Source organism: Bradysia coprophila, unplaced genomic scaffold, assembly GCF_014529535.1.
Source record: "Bradysia coprophila strain Holo2 unplaced genomic scaffold, BU_Bcop_v1 contig_358, whole genome shotgun sequence".
In the NCBI taxonomy this organism is placed as follows: domain Eukaryota; kingdom Metazoa; phylum Arthropoda; class Insecta; order Diptera; family Sciaridae; genus Bradysia; species Bradysia coprophila.
The window spans coordinates 2,009,643-2,031,983 of record NW_023503616.1 but is presented as its reverse complement, the minus strand read 5'-3'; the positions used below and the strand labels follow the sequence as shown (position 1 = coordinate 2,031,983).

The following is a 22,341-nucleotide window of genomic DNA, read 5'->3' as shown; positions in this document are numbered from 1 at the left end:
TACAATGGTGTGTTATTCAGTAGGTTTGTAGCAAACAATAAAAGCACTAAAACCAACCAACATAAATTATATTTCAATTTCAACCATGGTACAGCTACACAACCGCGACATGCCGATGTTTATAACGTGTAATAACATTAATTTCGGTTCAGATATTTTATTGTTTTCGCCAAATTGTAGCTAATTGAAAGTTATTGTTTATTGTGGTGCAGTCATGGATATGGGAAACACGGTAGAATCAAATTACTGAACTTTTTAACACATAAATTCTCGAATGCACATTTCAGTGCATTGCTGTGTCGGATAAACATTTTTGAGTTGAGAGATTCACAAACGATTTCGGATACGTATTTAGCATAATCCCGTGCAAGGGCGCAATTATCTGAACATTGAACAAAATTAACATTAGCTTTGGATTACTTTTGTCTGTCTCTACAACCCGCATTATCTGGATTTTATTTACGATAATTGTACGTTTAGACTCCTGTAAATGCGAATCAAACAACATTTCGAGTTTTGTTTCACGTATCCACGAGATTAAATGATACTTTTTACAGAATGGATATTTAAAAAGAATCTAGTACATCGATCGTTGAAACTAACATTTGAAAATATATGACATTTACCTTCACGGACGGTAAATCGACACTTTTTTTCAATCTGTTACTTCTTCAGTTAGATGCAGTGAAATTTCAGCATGTATTTGCTTCATCTGTTTTTCAGCTGATCCACACAAACAATCTAAACTGTCTAAAAGTTTTTATACGGTTTTACCACCACAACGCCAGTGCGTGCAGCAGCATCAACCGTATAAACAGTTTTGATTGCATGTCTCTATCAGCTGAAAAACAGCGGAAGCAAATGCATTCACTGCCTGTTTTTCACTGCCTGTGAATGTGTTTCTACGGATTAAAAAATCTTTTACTTCATTATTTTCAACATTAGTCGCTCTACATATCTAAGAGAAGATAGAAATCCTTCAAATTGCGATATTGTGATACGGCATTAGCATGAATTAAAATGTACACTTTGTTGCACAAGTTAATACTACAAAATCGACTTTGTGCAAGACGGTACACTACATACTATTTACTATCCGTAATCTATTGCCTCCTTTATATTAATTATCAATAAAACATTTTTTGTTCTGAAATGTGTTTTTTGCTGAGTGCAACTTGTACTACAATAAAATCTCAATTAGCATAAATATCGGCAACAAGTGGAAAGGATTTTTTCTGTAGCAACATTTTCACAATAAAAACAATAACAATGATAAAACCGAGGATAAGCCAAACAATTGTAATCCGGTTAGCCGATGGAGCAACAGCATACCTAATTACCTTTTTATCATTTCGAATAAAAACATCATAAAGTGAAAGTATTAATAAATCTTCGAGAAGAAATCTATTCATTTAGCTTCGCTCAAATGATATTATATAGCCATTAAGTCATTGCATACACAGAGCATAGTATATATTGGCAAGTTTAATTCGAATTAAAATTCATGTTGTTTGAAGGTCGTATCAATTGAAAATCTATGTGTAATTACAATGTGGTTTTTAGTATTGTTGCTGTCTAACCACAAAGGCAAATTCAACTTTAAAAAATTTATTTTTTTTTTTTTTTGTGCCATTAAACTATGAACATTTAAATTTCATTCTGCCATGCGGATAATTGTTGTGTTGGTGGTTATATGGGAAAGGAATAAAAAACCACGTTCCGATGGTTTCAAATTGATTATTTAAATAATTTTTATAGCGAAAATGAAAAAAACAATCTTCAAGACCTTCTTGTATTTTTATACGCTCAATGGATATTAGCTGTTTTCCTATTCAATTTAATTTGCCCGGCCGCGCATCGATATTATTTTTTTGAAGGTCATTCGGTTAAGAAATTTATCATTATTATTTGTTATTAGTATCACTTATTTGCTGCTGTGCTTTGTGATTTTTATTAAGATTTTTTTTTCGTCTATATTAGAACGCAATTTATGAACATCTAAATTAGGAAGCATATTCTAATAAGAAATATTATTTTGCTTGTGCAGATTTGTAGTTTCTTGAATTAATCACCAAAATAAAGATATTATCTTAGAAGGTTACCTCTTTAATAAAAATTTTAAAAAATCTGTACTTGTAAAAAATGTACCTGCCGCACAAAAAAAAAATGTGGCATTTATTTCTGGTTGGTGGTAATGCTTAACCACTCGAGAAGTAAGCCGAAAAAAAAACTGCTTCAGTCATTACAAAAACTGCTGATCATCCAATTTTTTATTTCATTTTTATTTTATTTTTTGAAGAGGAACAAAAGATTTGCATTATCCATTGCTAACACTTCCCTCCTGAATAAAAAAAACCCTCAAAAAAATTCTTTCAAATTGCACTTTTTGACGCAATGCAAAGTACTAACGGGCATTACACGCCTATAACTGAGATGAAATTTTTAGATCGTTGAACAAAAATATTTTCAATTTGATTTTTATGGCAATGTTGGCCATCCCCTCGTTCAATGCAGCTAGACGATTGTGAAATTTATTTATTTTTGGAGGGCTGCAGTTAAGCGAATTTGAAAATAAATTAAAATGTTACGCCCAATCTCAAATAGGGAAAACTTTTTTTTATTATGATCACGCGTCAGAAAATGCAATATTAAATCGGCAATAAAATATTTTGCTCTAAAGTGCGATATTAACTATAACTCCAAGTGATATAATGTTATATAGTTACATTTGTCGGATTAATATGTTGTGTGGCGAATTTCATATTTTGAAACTGCTCTAAACGACGACGACGATGATACTACCAGAGTATAATCTCTTATCTCTTAACCATGTAAGGAAAGATTTTATGTTGTTTCGTTTTCAACTTTACCGTAAATAAATATCACCCCTTCATTGATTTGGTTTGACGATATTTAAAACAAAAGAAGTAACAGATTTCATTGTTGAAAACAGACACTCTTAAATTAAGAGTCATAATTTACACATAATCTTGCTCTCACAAACTCCAAGTCAGAATGTTTAACTACAGATTTTATACTCAAACATAAACAAACCACAAAATGAAAGCAAGTAATGTGTCATTTCAAATAATATACATGTTCAAAATCCAAACAAATAAATCATTCGGTTTTAAATTGTAGACTTAATGTAATGCTGCATCCATTTGTTCGGTTTCCAAACACGACAAACGAAGCTGTGGTACAGATACACACTTCTGATTATATTTTTTATTTGTATTGTTTCAATTAATTTTAAAAGCTTAGAGATATTTTTACTCTACACCTGTTCTTCCAATTTCAAGTGATAATAGAAATCGAACAGATTTAAATCGAAATAAATCCCATCGTCTTCGATACAATTAAATGATTTTCATTACTATTCCTTTTCACAAAATAGAATGAAATCGAATTAAACGAAAAGTTTTACTTTTACAGATGTTACTCGAATGACTAAGGTGATTGAGCATTGTAGTTGGAGTGACATGGTTATATCATTCTATATGTAGTTGGTTTTGGGGTTAATTAGAATTATCTTACGAATAAAATTAACTTTAGATCGACCGCTTTAACTTCGCTTTATCAACATTTACTTTAAAATGCTTTACTTAACCCTTTGGACCACCTTTTCAGATATACCATCATAACGAATACACTGACCTTTTGTACAAAACCTTCGTTATGTCTACGGATTTCATTCAATTTTAAAATTACATTGAAGCGGACGTAAATGTTAAGTCGTTTTTAAACGAAAATACATAAATTACCAACGGACATGTGTAGTACCCAGCAAATAGTTTTAATTTGTAATTTACTCTGACCTAAACAACCTGAACACCGACGACGTTTTAACTAAAACATTTCAGAGATTATTTAATTGGAGACGATACACAATCATCATCATCTTTTACAATAATTGTAGGTCACATCCTAAGAAAACAAAAACTCAAATCAACCGCTATGTATTCAAACGATTTTAATTCCAGGTCATCATCGGAAAAAGTCATATAAATTGTATAAAGAAGCACAATCATCAACAACTAAATCTAATTTATAACTTTTGTTGAGCATTGAAAATATTTTTTTTCTTAATTTGATATAAATTTGAAAAGAACTTTGTGTTACTGGCACAGACATACTATGTATACATCTGCAACTGTAGGAATAATAATAACAGACGAATGGTTACAACATGGATGAGTGTCGTTTCCATATCAATGATATAAAAGCCCATATATTTTATTTTAACGCATAAATAATCCAAAACTACCAATTTGTTTGACATTTTGTCGATAAAGTAAATGCGGCCTGTGGAGATGTGCGGTCGTTCAAATTGATTATTATTTGGGATCGAAGATCAAATTTTGAAATATGTAGACTCTAATTACCATTTTGTGATTCGAAACGGATTAAGTAAGAGGATAGAAACGATCTACAGAACATGACATTTATGTTCAAATCAATGATTTACACCCAATTTGATGATAAAATATCAGAACAGAAGTAAAATATCGCTAATGGGTTTGGACGGACGGAGACGGATAGGGTTTTGAGTATATAAGAATGATTGACTGTTTTTTTAAAAGGTTTAGGAAAGCATGTAATTAAATACAACTGAATGAGAAAGTGGTAGTTGGGAATACCCCGCAGTATTGTCAACCTAAAACCTATCACATTTAACCTTATACTTCCGATAGAAATGACTATCACTGCTGAGTTGATGATATCCACTAGATATAGTATATTACTAGCAAAATTTGTGGAGAAATTTCAAATTTGTGTAAGGAAAAGTCAAGTTTCCCCAACTACAATCAAAGTAGAAATTCCAGTCATTCCATAACATGGACTATAGTACACCGAATGCAAATATCACTTTGTTTACATAGGTATTTCAATAATTCCATAACTACCGATGTGTACGAGTACTATATTAAAATCCGCGTTTATCTTCTATAACACATTTATCGACCGACCGACTTAAGTTGTGAGTGAAACGACGTCTGAACGAATGACTTCTAATCGTTTATTTAACTTTAAAATCATTATAAGCTTCATCACATAATAAACACCACACAACGATTAATGAAATGAATCTGAAAGATGTGCAGAATAATATACCGTTTTATGTGTTCTACTATTAGTATTATTATTATGAATCGTATAACTATATAAAATGAAAAGAATAAAATAAGTTATTTCTCTTGAAACCGGAATGGTTTTCTGTGCTAAAGTTATTATCAACTGCTTTTGAAATGAACATATGGATGGATCAAGAATCATCAACATTAGTAATCACAAAACGAAAAAAAGAGTTAACAATTTTGTCTTTATTTCGCATTTGTACAGTTAAATAAAAATATGATTGATGTGAACATGAGCTGAGTCAATTGAATAAATAAAGACAGTTGCGCATTGCACAATGGCATCAGTTTTTATGTGAACTCGCATTTTATTAATTATGTTCAATTATCACGCATTTCAAAAATATTCTATAAATGGACTGTAATTACAGCAATTTTACCTTGTTAACCATTTAAGCTTATACATCAAAAGATTATTAATTAAATGGAAAAAATAGAAATAATATTCAAACATTCGAGAAGAAGCTGATTACCTGCAGATACAAATGGATGTGAGTTGAAAACAAAGGTTATTTCATGTAAGAGCACAGTTTGTGTTCCAAATTTCAAAACATTATTCCACCATCATCCATTGTCGAAAACATATCATTGAGATTCACGACAGTATCTATGTACACATACACTCCTATATGCCCCTTTCTTTTTGATAACAAATTAAATAATTCATTCGATTTTACATTACAGAAGCCGAACCAATGTATCACGCCTTTCATATTTTATATCGAAAACAAAGAACAGCACACCTACTGTCCCAGCATTTTAAAATGAAACTCCAGTTCGTGCAGATATCGGTTCGAAAAAAAACTATCATAAATGACTGTTCTTCACAGAAATAGTATTTAAAATGTTTGGTCGAATAGACTCCGATATCTCTGATGGTAATACGAGCATGAACATGCACAAAGTGTTACTTACTACAGTTTAATGAGGAAAAAAAACTATATTTCTATACATTTCCTCATCAGTTTCATAATGTTCAATTCCTATGCCATACGGTATAGTTGTTATTCTCGTTCGTTCATGAAGATATAAATTTAATTCTTATGAAATAATGTTCAGATGTTCAGAATTATTAAGATAAATTAAGGTTTCGTTGAAGAAAATTCTATTTTTATTAATGGAAAAATAAAGTCGTGATATTGTTTGGCTTAGATTTTATATTATATTTATGTACTAAACTAATCCAATTTACGATATAAATTTATTTAATTTAAAATATTTTAGTGTTTTTCTGTTTTTATTTCGACGGTCTCAACGTTATTTGATACCCTAACCATGTACGACTGATGTCTAAGTGTTTTGTCAGTTTTCTGCTATCGAATGTGGAGACTTTTGAGATGATGACGAGATTATTGTGAGACTGTTTACGCAGAATCATTGTACATACCAATAAAAGCCACACGGCATATAGACTTTCTCTTTCAATATTTGTGAAAGATTATGGCAAACTTTGAATAATCAAAATCAAATCTAGTCATTTGCGACAATGACGACAATAATGAGCGATGTCAAAAGTTTTATAGTGAAGTTAATGATAAAAATATTGAAGTAATAGATTTTCAATCAAACTTTAGAAGATTTTAAAGAAACAGTTTCTAGGCAATAACTCAGAAATAATTATTTTAAATTATTGCATTGTTGTACTAATTTCGGCCTTGGAAAGACCTACACGTCGAGTATACGCACTGGCTGGTGTGAGTACATGCACGAGAGCTATGACCAAAAATATAACAGATCTTCGGAGAGTCCCCCTTCTCTGCAATATGAATTGTTTTCGGGAATCTCTGACATTCCTTCACTTTTGAACGCATTACACCGAATATGAAAAATTATTCGAAAAAAGTAAAGATACGGATTCTCTGCAATTGAAAAACGATCTATCACTCATCAAAATCGGAGACCGCTTGCTCCCTAGACGTTTTCGCGATATGACTCTTCTGAAGAGAACAAAAAACGGAAAGGAAAAAAGCAATGATATTGAAATGAATCAAATTTCGTTTGTTCCATTGAGACATATATCCATAAAGGCATAACGTTTTTCTGCAATATTTTGTAAGATGCAGTGTGATGACTGAATTAATTATGTGCTACCAAAAGCAGAACTTGAGAAACATCGAAAGTTTTTTTTTTGCAAATTACTCAGTCCACGCTTTCGGTATTAAGACATAATCATCTAATCACTTCCATTATTACACTGGTATCTTATAATTGGTGTTGTTTCCTATTTTTCAACAATCATTCATGTTCCTATTCAATTTAACCACGCATATCTCCCATGTTAAAAGATTTTATTTATTTTTGATAGTCTATCGTTGGCTGAGGTACATTTACGAGATGGAGTGAGTATATATGTACGTACACATTTGAGAGTATACCGAAAATAAATAAGTAAATAAATTCATGTCTTACAAATATAACACTTTTAGGTATATTTATATGTGGAAAGGCGGATGCATTTTTTATGAAATAATGAGGTGTCGGAATGGTTGAGTGATGGTAAATAAATTGGTATTTATGGTTATATTGAATACTATAAAAAGATTTTATGATTTTTTCACGTAATGATTAAATTCAATTAAAAGCATCTCAACTGTTGAATGCATCAATAAGATAATTTCGTTCGAAAATGAACGGTTTTCATTTTGTGAATAACGAAAACACTGCGGTCTCACCATTAAAAAATTCCGAAACAGAATTCTAACAACGTTTCAATGGAGTAATATGCGGTAAGATCTCAAGAATATTCCATGTTCACTGAATTCAATTAATATTCTTTAAAAAAAAAACTCTCGGAATTTGTTGGGACAAATGGACAAATAATATCCAGCTATTATTTCTGCTCGATGCACTCCATTATTTCTGCTCAATGCAGTTTACTTACATGTTCTATGTATTTGCAATGTAAATGATTATTAGGAACAATATTTCACCACACAAAAACACACCTAAGTTTCCATCTACCTCTTTTATAGTTCATTTATTACTTTTCCAGATCTGATTTTTCTTTGTAAAGGAAGTCTAAAATTACGAATAAAATATAATTGAGTCGTTACATTGATAAATTCACGTTTTTACGCTAGTTAAATGCATGCAATACCATTCACCAGTGCTGTATATGGTTTTGTTGTGTAAAGTGGATAGATTATGAATGGAATTTAATTCATTTCCATAATACAATAATTCATATTGTTCAAAATTTGAATTGAATCGCTGTGTATCGGCCAAAGTATCGACCCTCATTGTGTTCGTTTCACATAATGCGTTTCTCTTGTTCAGTCTATGAATATTTTATGCATACATTTACTGCTAAAATCGCACACGCTTATAAATATATTCGATTCATCTCTTCTTCAGCACTGCCACTATTATTTGTCGTATTCGGAATATTTAGAGCATCCCATTAATGCTATATGGAGGCTAAATCGATAATCTCAACCATCTTATAACCGTTTTAAATAATCTCATGTCTGTGTACTGCTTATTTTATTATTTATTTCGACAAATTCGAATATATTCGAATAAATTTGATTTTAGTTAGAAATTCTTAAAAACGTGTGTCTGTAAAGCGTATGAAGTATAATCAATGATACTTAGTCGCTTGTTGAATCTGTCTATGGAAGAGGGAACGTAATCAAACTGAAACGAATTGAAAATTTAAGTTCGGTATTACTTTATACAAAATTTATAGCGTCAATGGATTGGATTGTGTCTGCTTGACATCTTTGAATTTTCGACTACAACAACGTTTCGATATTATTCCATCAATAAACTCGTATTTTATACGGTTGAGGTAGACACTTGCTTCATCGAAAAGCAAATACTGAATAGAAAGACAACTTATGTGGAATAATTTAGGTTTTTTTTAAACTGATCACTTATCACATTATGTATTTTGTTAGCATCAATTAGTATTCAGTCCGCCAACGTACGCCAGTTGATTTACTGATGAAAAATAGAACTTAACGCAGTTAAGAAAAACAGAACGGAATAATAATTAAAAAGTGACAAAAAACGTAGAATCAAAAATATATTATGTGGCCGATGACAGATTATTTTCTTTAGAAGAGCTAAAGATTCCTCTCCAACATTTTAGTTCGAGAGGTAGTGTGCGCATAGTACCTTGTAAAAGGCCACGGTTTGAAACCTATGTCACTAATATTGCCCGATAGGAAAGACGATTGTTTTACGACCTTTGTTTTTGGAAGCAAAGAATGATCAAAGGAGACAGACAAGCCTAATTTGTTTGGCATTGCAGGTCTTTCAATATAAATAAGTGGTCAAATTTTAGCACTAAGGTGTACTCTCGCTATTGAACATAAAATGCTCAAAAATTGTAGAAAAACAGTTTTTTTTTATTTGAATGTAACAATATGAAATGGGTCTCGAACCGTGGCCTGAAGAAGGGCTGCTAGGTACACTGGCTCTTTGTCTATTTGTATTTTATAATAAATGATTACGTAAAATGTCCCTAACTTCAGAAACTTTAAATTTCGTTCCTATTTACCTGATTCCAACAGTTTGGACTACCAATTCGTATTTACGGTTCTTACCTGAAAGAAAACGAACAGAAATGGATTAGATTTAATAAAAAAATAAATTTGAGAAATGTGCTCCTCCTGAAGCTTTAACAATGCTACCGATTAAACTTGCTTAGGGTTTCAAAGGACGATTGTGCAATCAAATTATCCTTTTTGTAAAAAGAAATAAATTGCAAGAGACAAAGAATCACGAACAAAGACTGATGATCAGTAATGTACATTGTCAATGTGTAGACTAACACGATAAAATGGAATACGGTAACTTTACACACACACACAAAATTTTCGAGAGAAAAAACCCCCGGTAAAAGCCCATCAATTTTTTTTTGAAACAAAGTTGCAGTAAAAACACAAAATGTACAACTTAACTAAAAATACCATTTCAACAACAAACATAATAAACGAAAATTTCTTGTCTGATGGTCCTTTGTTTATGTCTCTAAAATATGGTTTAACATCACGCAATTTCAACTAAAGATAATTGCTTGGTAAAATCGAAATTATAAATAAAACAAAACGAACTTTTTTTTTCATGTTATTTATTGGGTAAGCGTGTGTTTCTAACATGTTATATTCACTTGGAATGCTTAGCTTATGTTTGGTGTATAGAGGTTACGAAGAGTATAATTACGGATAATGGCTTTAAAAAGTTTAAAAACTTTTAATCAGTATAACGTAGAAACATGGGTACCATTTCTTGAGCACATCAAGCGATTGTGTGACTCGGTGTGATTATGTGATTCGTGTAATTTGGAAATGAAGACGAAAATGTTTAATTAGGGAGTGGTGTTGTACAACTGATTTTTTCGTTTTCAACATTCAAGGTATTTAGAAGAATTTTTTCGAATTCAGTCAGGAATTATTTTGAAAAGCAAAATAACTTCATTCTATCCCATTATTGCTTACACGTCCCGGAAAAGAAAAATTAAATCCTGATAAACTACCATACTGTCGGCACGGTCTTTCTTAACCTCCCCAGCATGAGTGAAACTACTGAAAGTTCGAGATTCATTTATTACCATTTCACCGGTGTGTCTACCATTTTTATTGTTTGACAAATTAAATGATATTCGCTGGATAAGATTTTACAGTGACATTCATCTTTTTATCTACTTGTTAAAATGTTGTTTTGACTGACGTATGTTTCCTCAGACTGATACACTAAACCTACCTACACTGAATCATAATGGAAAATTGGTTCGAATTGAGCGCGGGTTAGATTAACACGCAATTTTATCGTATGCGATAATTTCGACTATAAAATGCATCAAACAAGTAGTATAATAATGTAAATAGAGCCAAGTAACGAACGTATATACCAAAATGATTCCGAATAGATAGTAATTAGTATACAGAATGCTTCAAAGTTTTCAGACTTTAATAAAGATTGACGGAAACACAGGTAGACTTAATTAATTGATAGAATAATTTGGTAAAAGAATGGTAAAACCAGCACAATAGCTATACAATATCTTGCTACTGTTAATCATGGAAAAAACGCTTTTAATTTGCAACGGTATTTCGGTTTTACTGGTTCGGAAAGACAAAGTTGTTAATTTGTTGTAGATTAAAAGGAAAACATTTCGCTTTGTAACATATTAGACTGTTTAGATTAGTCCGCTTGGTAAAATTTTGGATTGGGATTTTAAAATCAACTTTTCGAGAAAATATTGCCTGACGACCAGAAAGACTGAAAACGGGAGGGTCAATGTTAAAAATGTTTTATTAGATCAACATTTACATGTACTACCACCTTACCAGCCCAGGTTCATTGGCTCATGTAACCAAATAATGTAGCCAGAGGCTCACTAGTTAAATCTTCATCTTCTAAAAGAATCATATACGTTTTGTTTGAATTCATATTTCAATATGAGTCCTAGGTCAATACACTGCACTATTGGGTTGCTTTATCATTTATCTCTATTTCTACTGACATAATATTTTCCCTAGATCTATGTAATTACAACAATACATCGAAAAACAACCTGATCATTACAACAACAATTTTTGTATTTTTAGTCAATCGTCGTCACTTTCTCAGATGATTTTGGTAAATGTTTACACTTTACACCTAAATCATCTATCATCTTAATTCTCACTCTAGGTTCTATATGCATAATGGAAAATTAACAAGCACGGAACGAGAGCAGTGTGGAAAGTTGCATTAAAATATGGGTGTGCACAACACAGAGTAGTATACCATGGATTAACATACATAACAAAAACGTTTGTTTTGTTGATGAACGCTTTACTCGGTTGACAAGTGATGCAAGTTTGCTTTTACCTCATCTGCATATTGCACAGAAGATAATTTTGAACAAGTTAACAGAACGATATGTAATTTGAAGAACAGATTTATTTAATGTAAAAAAAACTCCAATCTTCCTGAACTATATACCCGGATAGATAATTGCTTAAGTGAATGGGCTTTAATTTAATTTGAATAAAGCATTCTTAATCGAAACGCGATCGACGATAATAAAATTTCCGTAGATAAGAAAATGAAATAAAAACCGATTCCATTCATAAAATAGAATCAGTGTAATTTCCACCATCAAACCATCCACTAAATTGTGTAAAAAGTAAACATAATCCCAACACAACACAAAACAAATATATATACCAGAACCGCACAATGGCTATCGGAAATTGCATCTTGGGTGAGACAACGTCTTTTCTGTATACAGCCGAGAGACATAAAATTGAATGTACCACTAGGTTTACTCGTTATATCGTGTTCTATTCAAACAATTGTTTGCCAAATTGCAACCGCCTGCGCTGGCGTACCGAATGGCACATTCGTTAGGAACTCTAATTCGTGTCGTGCATATTATTATTGTGAGAATGGTGAAGCACATGGAAGCGAATGTCCCGAAAATTATCTATTTGAACCAATCCAGCAAGTTTGTCATCTGCCGAGCTATGTTGAATGTACCGGATGCTCTCTATATGGTCTACAGAACATACCCCATCCGATGGATTGTACCAAGTATTATCAATGTGTTGCAGGCGTAAGAACGTTAAAAACATGCGGAACGAATCTTCTTTTCGATAAGTCAATAGGAGACTGTAATGCAGCTAGCAAAATACAATGTGTAATGGATTATACGCAAGTTTGTAGCGAATTCGCTGGATACGTTAAATTTGGTGACCCAAGCGATTGTTCAAGGTATGTTACATTAAATTGTGATCAACATTCTCTCTGATTATCGATTTTGTATCACAGGTATTATACTTGTTTGTATGGTGTTGCTTATCACCAATCCTGCGCTCCTGGTCTTTACTTTAAGCCACAAATCTCTGCTTGTACTTTCCCCGAAGAGGACGACTTCTGTCAGGTTTGCATTATTAATTGGATTTGTTTTAATGTTCCTATTTACTAAAAGAAACATTTAATAGGATGGTGGTGCGCTAGTTCTCCCGAGTGTTGATTCTGACTGAATGGTTGACTTAACTTAATGAATTTTCAATTTTTTAAATTTTTAATGTTATTTTTGAGAATAGTTTAGTATTAAAGATAAAAGCCAGATGATATAAATGAAAGACGGTCAATTGTTGGTAATAAATGTAGTCGAGCTAAACATATTATGACGCAATTTTTGCTGAGTGTCAAAAAACAACAGGATGTCAACTGTGATTTTTATACGAAGAAATCGATTGCTTGTGGGCATTGAACAATGTAAGCCAATCAACTAATTAGATGATGCAAACACCACATATTGAGCACTCAATAATTGCCACAGAAATTTCAAATTAATTTTTTAAAAGATGGCCACATGAATATCTACATTTTTTACCAATCTATCTTCTTATTAAGCATGAACGAAGACGAAAAAAAAACCTAATGCTAAAAAACTTATACAATAGAAAACGGGTTTGAAGCTGTATCATACTACGTACATATTACCGAGAAAAAAATTACTTGAGAAATAAACAAATTCTTTTATAAAAAATTATTTTCCAGAGTTCCAAAGTTTGCTCTATTATGATTGTGCTCGTGGCTGCTTACAGAATAAATAAAAAAAAAAATCAGAAAAATATTTTGTTTCTTGCATTTTGGTGCACGATTTTGATTTTATCGAATTTTGTTATACTTTTCGTCTTCTATTTCTTTATTTTTTATTTTTTTCTCTCATTCAATGAGCTAAATTTCATGTTTTCGTTTATGAAATGAATGGATCGATTATGGCGCGGTTATACGTATCGTTGGGCTTTGTAATATTTTATTTATTCTATTCGGTTTTCTATTTGAAGTGTTGAAAATTTGTTTTACTACCGTCATACGAATTGTGTTACTTCAAACTTTGAATTTATTGGAGATAGATCGAAATCACAGATCTTTCCATCGAAATTGAATCGATTTTACATTAAAGCAAATACGATTAAAGTACATTCATATATACACACAGAGAGGAGGCATCATAATTGAATTACGATTGAGATTACAACCTAAGAAAATATTACGAAATCCTCAATAAATTAGGCGAATCAACAATAATCCAATTACGGTAGATCTCTATATGTATTAATTCTATCAGTTTGTTGTATTAGTTTTATCAGAACCTAACAAATTTCTGCACATTACTTTAAACAAGTAAACAAGGACTACGAGTTGTTTCACTACAAAATTACATTTGTTTCCCTCCTGGTACGGTTCTTCCCCTCGGCTTTGGTGATTTGAGATATAAGAACAACGATTTTTATAATGTGCTGACGTGTACGATTACTCCCCCAAAAAACGTCTTTCTTTGATTGCCTTACTTTGTTCCATTTAATCAATCAAAAGCTGTCGTAAGAAAAGTATTCATATGTTTACATTGAACGCCATTGAATGAATAATTACGCTCACGTAACTTTGTCCGAATGTTATGTGTGAAAATAACAAAATTTCGACCTTGCCCTCCAAGAAATTAATGACACAATTACTCACACATTATTTCTCATGGAACATGCATTAAATAAACGAAGAGAAGAAGAAAAAAATGATTGAAAATATCATCGTTGAATCGTTGGTTGTACTTTTCATCACATTCTTTTCATGCATACAAGTTTCTATATGTTTTATTCATCAAGACTCTCTGTGCACAAACTAAATCTACAACTTTGTCTACACTTCACTAAATTGAAAAGAACGTTACAGGTATACCCTGACTCGTACGGCCTTTATTTGATTATATATATTAGGAGGTACGTCGGGACACAATGAAATATATAAACGAGTTTACCTGTTACATACTTTATGCCCAAACCCAAACTAAAACCCGAAAAATAACGATTCTTAATTTTACAATATAAAAAGTTTTTTTTTTCTTAATATTTTCTGTGTAGATGAATAAATGGGTTTTGTATAAATAACCGAGTATATGTTACAAGGCTTTCATGTCAAAGGTGAATTTTTTATATTGAATTGAATGCGAGAGAAAAAATCTTTTATTCTTTTGTAAAACATTTATTTATGAAAATGTTAAATAAAAATCCCTTATTGAGCAATTTGACGCAGGTATACGATTTATTTCGTTGAAAATAAAAATGTTACCTTTCCCGTATTATATACGTTCAAGAAACTCTAATTTATACAATTTTCTTCGTCTAACAAAAATAAAATAATTTCAATGAAAGTAGAAGAGAGAAAAAAGAAATCCATTTTTTACTTGTGTATTTGTAAAAACACAAATAAATTTTGATAAATATCTTGCTATACATTTCAATTTGCCAACTTCCATTGATCAACGAAATTAATCTGCTTAAAAGTTTTCGGGGTAAAACGAAATGAGAAACTTTTTCAAGAGGAAAAATGTTTCAAAGTTTTTCCACTTCTATGTTTACGTATAATTTTGTATTTTGTGTGTATTTAGTATTTTAGTTTTTCCATCTTTGTGGCTTCACTTATATTTTATATGTTTTCCCTTTAATGAATTTCCGAATTCATTACATTATTCATAGTTTTCGGAGAAATTTTTCTGTTGAAGATCTTTGAACGGTATATATATTTAGTAAATTTTCAACTGGGTCAATTATATTCAATTTTTTTTTCAACTTTGAAGTCTTTAGACTTTTTTTTCCATGGCTTGATTAAATTGTAGTATCTTTGAACTATTCTGCATCTGCATAAATGAAGGGACGAATTGATGAATTCTATATATAAAGGTTGTACGAAGTTTACTCTACATATCGTAAAGGTTTTTACAGAAGTTCTCATTCCAGATTTTTTTTCTCTGTAAAGTCTTATCATTTGTATTTTTGTGCATTTTGAAGTACTACACTTAAATGGTCCTGACATATAAAATTAGTGGAATACCATTAATTGGATATTATACGTCAGAACTATTTTTCCAAAGCGATTTCATTCTTCAATCTTTGCAGATTTTCTGAAAATATTCTTTTTATAGTGATGATTCGAGACACGATTTTTTTTAAATATTGAAACCAGGACCTGGTATATGCGGCAAAAAGAAGACGTGTTCTTATCGTCCCGGATGATAACATCGCCCAGGAGACGAAAATATGCAGTTCTGGTCTGCAGAGGTGATATTGTCGAACATGAAAGCGGTCATTACCGTCCAAAACACGAAAAAGTGTCACCTTCTGGGCTATATTATTGCACAGAAATTATCACCCTGGACAGTAATATCACCCAGCGATACATTATCACCCATAATTTTGTGGACGATATTATCATCTTCTGAGCGATATTACAGTCTTCTGGGCAATATTATCGTCTTCTGGGTAGCCAGCAAATATTTTCATATAAATACGGAAAATATCACACAGAATACAGATTCAATTAATTTTAACTGAGCCAAGATTCGTAATCAGACGAGTAGGTAATACCCGTTCACGTTTAATATAACCTGCGAACAAAACATATAGCAGAAACGAAGACCTTTCATTACGTTTCATTTTTAAAGAATTTTTTTTTGCTATATGGTTGCATAGCAATATGAGAATATCCTCCTATAATAGCACTAAATAACATAAGAGCATGGATGCTTATATCTGACTTATATACTTACATATCCACATGTACATTACCGCCTGTACACAAATATAAAAATGAAACATAAAACTAAAAGCCTCAACTACATAATACCAAGAATATATATATTCTGTATGTGTATATATAACACAATCGTCCCAAGAAAAAATATAAAGTAACAGCATCCCTATCCCTAAACTATTATTTCCAGAACATAAATTTATCCCTCTCGATATAATATATGTGTAAAATAAATGTACCATGTATATATCTATATCTACACATGTATACATTCATATATATATAAACACCAGAATTTAGTGTGTAATGTAGTTACACACAACCGGTTTATTTATCTGACATGTGGCATAATGTGTAAAAATGATTTTCCTCTCTTCGATTTACAAGAAATACACATGACAATCATGGTTTTGTTTGCGTAGGTGACATTGTTGTGAGTATTTATTTTTTACAGTATAGTAAAAATGGAATGCATTTCGATTTGGTTTGGGATTTGGTATCTATCGTATTTTCATAGTTGCTATTCGGATCGCATTACGTAAATCTCGTCTTCATTTTAAATATCACACTTAACGGACGAACTATTCTGGTTTTACATGTTTACATGCTCCCAGTCGATAAATGCAATTTTTTTAGTACAATTTTTCGCATTTACCGACCAGAAGCACGTAAAGCACTGTTCGTACGAGGTTCCAAATTTTTATTTTGACAAATAAGAATACAGCCCCCCTTCGGGTCGGGCCATAACGTCCGAACTCGTCAAAATAAAAATTTGGAACCTCGGACGTAATTTATTTATTTATTTATTTATTTATTGAATCAATTCAACAGCCTGTTACAGCCAATAACAGAATTAACATTAAAAAAGAAATTACAAATAACAAGAACATAATCAAAAGGAAATCAGAATCAATGGTAACATACAAGTTCGACTAATGTAATGTACTAATACAGCATAGCAAGTTCTAAGGACGAAAAAACACGACGTAAAATGGTCTCATAATTTATTTACCTCAATACCCAACCAATATTTTCTTATCAACAGAATCGTAAAACCATTGCATTTTTTAATGAAGCAACACTTAATGTTGGACACGGACACTGTTTTCCTTATCGTCTAAAGTGATCATCTTCATTTTACAAAATATATTTTTGTCTGCAACAAATTTCACTCCATCGAACTTAATCGACATGCTATTGTCTCCATGGAATACAAACTATATGAAACCATAGAAGATAGCAACTATGACTTTTCCACATAAAACGTGTAAATACTTTTATTGAGGGTGAAATGATAAAAGATTTCAATTCGGAAAAAGAACCAAATTGTTTATTAGAGAAATAAAATCAGCAGTGATTTCATGTCAATTGAACAAACTATAAACATGACTGAAAGCAATCAAGATAAAAGGCTGCTATCTATTCCCAGAAGGATACCGTCGGTTATATTGCACATTGGATATGAACCATTGAATATAACGTCAATAAAACGAGCCATACAACAAAAAAAGTTGGATTTTTGTGATATTTTTTTTTTTGTTACAGCAAACGTCTTTGTAGTTGATGTTCACTAAAGGAAGTAGAAAATCATAACGTTTGTGAAGAATATCAAAGCCAAAGCAAATGAAAGCATTAAAGTATTTGCAAAAGTACTTCACTGGCTGGTTTCTGCGCAAATCGAGTATGTAATTATAAAGCTGAGGACGAGTTATGTAAATAAGAGTCCTCAACAATTCATTTATATCTTCAGTAAAATATATTCATGGGAGCTAGTTACGGTCTCATAAAAAGAAATTTTCCCGTAGTAAATTTTCGACAAGTTCAACTCATTGAGTTTACATAAAACGTTGTAAGTAATTGAAATTTACATTGAAACCAACACTCATGCAATGTCCTTAGTATAAATTCTGATGATTGTTCCAAGTAACTACTAATTAACGACCGTACTTGACATGTCTAATTTAAATGTTTGTTTCATGTCAAAATCAATATCCATAATTTCTCTAAAATGAAAATAAACATTTTACGGTCCATGTATCTAAGAGTGTACCATCTCGCAAATTAATCAACACACGAAATCATGTAAAAAAAACCATGTAAAAAACACACACACCAAAATTCCTAGAGAATACAACTCAAAGCGCTGTCGAGACAATTTTATTAAAAACAGCAAGACGGGCGCCAACGCGTAATAAACGGTGTTTGGAATATGGTATACCAACAAAGAACGAACAGAAAAAAGATGCTCCTCAAATTATGTTTTTTTTTCTTCTTCTTTAATACAAGACTCTCCATCCGCACTGCAACGAACAAAATATAACTTTCTTTGACCTACATTTGTGCCATAGAAGTCTCACTGGTAAGAATTAAAAGGTAACACCAGCGTTTATGAATAAATTATGGGTCTGATATTGCCTTTACAAATGAATATATGCAATTTTGGATTAACATAGTGTAGAATTTGTACTATGTTTGTAATGAATTTTTCATTTTAATGATTACTTGAATATCAGGTTATTGTGATGCTAACAACAACGAATCAACGAAATCCCCTCTATCAGTATGCAAAACTTGTTCGAATGTAAATAATTTATTGAGCGAAGTCCATATTATTATCTGATCTCATTGTTCCCCGATGAGTTAGAAGAGTTTAAGGCTTTTAAGCTATGAAGATACGTATCACTCAATATAATGAGCAAACGATTTGCAGCCTCTCCTAATATACAGCAAATTGACAATCGAAAGTAATTACAAACTTAAATCGATAAATATACGCACCGTATAGGCCTAAATAATGAACTTAAATTAATCATAAATGTGATGCCTTCATATCGTGACATTGTTGTTACTTTCTTCGTAACTTATATCCGCCGAACTGATGTAGCATTTCCATTTTTTTTTTAAAGTTTTTAATTAATTTCATAATGTCAATCGGTTGAGAGCTGTGACGTTGATTTGATATGAATCTGTTTCGTGGATTCGTGTATACATGTATACGGTGAGACTATAAATAAAATCAAACACACAAGGTGTCGTGATGTGGTAATTGGGGTTTCGTTTGATTAATATTATTAGTGTCAGTTATAAATTCAAATTGCACACGAATAAGATTTCTTTAGTCTGTCAATTGATGTGAATTTGAAAATGCTCTTGTTTCTCGAAACGAAAAGTATTTTTTTTCGCCATTGTTTTTTTGATTTTGTTTATTCAATTTCTGGTATAAGAAACTTTCGCTTTTTAAAGTAAATAATCGTAAATTTGAGAAAGTGAACTTTAGTTGCAGTGTTAACGTGGAGATATTAACGCGGTTTCAGCTAATAATATATCCTGAATGAAAGAGTGTAGGAGTAAAGACATTATAATTGATACCTGAAACACGATTGTTGCAATTTTCAGCTAGACACTGTAATTAGAGGGAAATTCAAACGCGATACATCAATAAAGATGTGTGAGATGTGCTACGGTCTCATGATTGTATCCACAACACGGTCGAATTTAAAGTTTAAATTCATTTTCTCGTTTTGAATGTGTATACGAGCCATTCATAATTTATGAATTGAAAATTCTAAATTTACAATGTGGTTCAAAACACCGGATCATCAGAATAAAATGATGACATTAACTGAATAGAATTTCGTTATGTTTCTACGATAGAGTGAAACCGCAACCAACACACATATCTCTGCAAAGGCATAGCATCGAAAAACTAATTAAATTTTCTTTGAGACACGAACAGTTATTCATAGACACAAGTAATTCATATCGCCTGGCATTACAACGAATTTACAACTTTTCCATTTATCTCGTCTGCGTCCGACATAAATTTTCCGGAATTTATTTTTGTAACGATTTCAGCAAAGACAAATTATACCAATTAGACAGGATGAAACCGATGTTTTGTTGGAACGATACAGTTCAACACAAAAAATCTTTAAATGACATCCGTAATAGAATTTTCTATTTTCTTTTTCCAAGTTTGAAAATTTCTTATATTTTCTATTTGTAGCATCAATTTATTTTCCACGATGCATTAAATCATCGTCACTCATTCGTTTATCTATCTGTGTAATGCAATGCACCATGAAAATGGTTTTTAAGAAATCGTAACCTAAACAACAATTTAAAAACTAATTTTTTTCCCCTCATACTATTTTGGATGGGTAGAGTAAACAGACTATTTTGAATTTCAAGTTTAACACTCACTTTAATAAGTGATGTTTTCAAGTTGAGGAGTATATACGCTTACATCTCATTTATATAGATATGATGTAGGATATATGATGATATATCTGCCATCGCATAAAGAGTAAATACAAATAATATGTTTGTTAACATAATGATGGTGTCTTTTGAGAGTGCATTTTGCTATTCATATTTAAAATATATATTTTGATGTTATACCCGCCAACGTAGTTACGTCTGATGTTACAAAATATTTTGAGAATATTATCTCTATGTGCTGTTTGTATACACCGTACACCACATAATATAGAAATAATGCAAAAGAACTGCTACCCCGTTGCTGTGCTTACGGAAATTCGAAGATTTTCCAAATACACAGAATTTGTAGCCGCATTACCGTGTTCATATCGTCAGACTTTCAACATGTAACAGCATTTTTGAAATTTAATGCAAGTAGTAAAAATGCTAAAAATATAAATTCGGATATACATTTTGGTAGTAGAAGAGAAAGATAGTGCACTTTATATTATGTGTGTGTGACTCCTTATATACGTGCATTGAAAACATTGCCATTGGTAGGATATATGGTAGACGGTTTGTCAAGCAGCACTTCATGTAGATCTTTTTGGTATATTTATTGTTATGAAAGCGCAAGAAATGGTGCATCTCTCTACCATTTTACTTCTGTGTAATTAGTTGCTTTAACATGGATGTGTGATGTGATGTGGGTATTTAATTTTTTTTTTTTTGGACCATATAACGACAGTCGCTATTAATGAAAGGCGCTGTACGACGTGATTTGTGATGTTGAGATAATTTTAAAATTGAAAATAGAAAAAATAACAGAAAACTACAAGAAATTTGTTTCGGATATGTTACATGTTGTGAATGTTCTGTGCTGCGAGAAGGATAAGCATAAGTGATCGCAACTGAGTGGCAATACAAACAATGTGAAATGTATTAAACAGTTGCGTTGTACCAGTAAGGTATCACTTAGTCAAAAAGTTTTTCAATTTAAATTTGCAATTAATAATTTTCAAAGTCAAGCTCACTTGAACGAGCCCATAAACGATATGTTCGTAAACTTGAAATGAATGCAAGCATTACCCATTCTGCAATTTTTCTTATTTCATGAGACAAGCAATTTTTCGTGAGAAAACTTGGCGGATAAATTCGTTTCGAAATTTAATACTGTACTCAGAATATTCATGGTACCTTTGAAGTTTTGTTACCATACGAACGTAAGTATGAAGTAAACCAGTGGAATGGTATAAGGAAGAAGCGGAAGCATAAATATATTCACGAGTTCAACTTCCCATTTTATTGAAGAAATTGTTACTCCTCAGGGTCGAATGAAGGAATTACTCTTGAGTACTCAGAACCCTCGTGGAAGTATAAGAATCACATGTTTCGAGCAGCTATAACTATCAACCGATCGTAAATATAAGAAATTGATGTTGTGTGAGACTCACTCTGATGCTATAGG

At 31.5% G+C, this 22,341-nt stretch overlaps 2 protein-coding genes and 1 long non-coding RNA gene across 3 annotated transcripts in view; 2 read left to right on the top strand and 1 right to left on the bottom strand.

Moving 5' to 3' along the window:
* LOC119081728 overlaps positions 1-22,341 on the bottom strand; it is a 93,995-nt gene that overhangs the window by 42,798 nt on the left and 28,856 nt on the right. The gene's annotated exons all lie outside the window — the stretch shown is intronic.
* LOC119081859 lies at positions 5,512-21,850 on the top strand. Its single transcript, XR_005088539.1, has 3 exons — positions 5,512-5,521; positions 19,038-19,046; positions 21,824-21,850. It is a non-coding gene; the product is annotated as an uncharacterized LOC119081859 (long non-coding RNA).
* On the top strand, positions 12,210-13,632 carry LOC119081822 (peritrophin-44-like). The gene is made up of 4 exons (XM_037191058.1): positions 12,210-12,336; positions 12,395-12,845; positions 12,903-13,014; positions 13,076-13,632. Exons 1-4 carry the CDS (start codon positions 12,312-12,314, stop codon positions 13,115-13,117), a joined length of 630 nt encoding a protein of 209 aa, XP_037046953.1. The 5' UTR covers positions 12,210-12,311; the 3' UTR covers positions 13,118-13,632.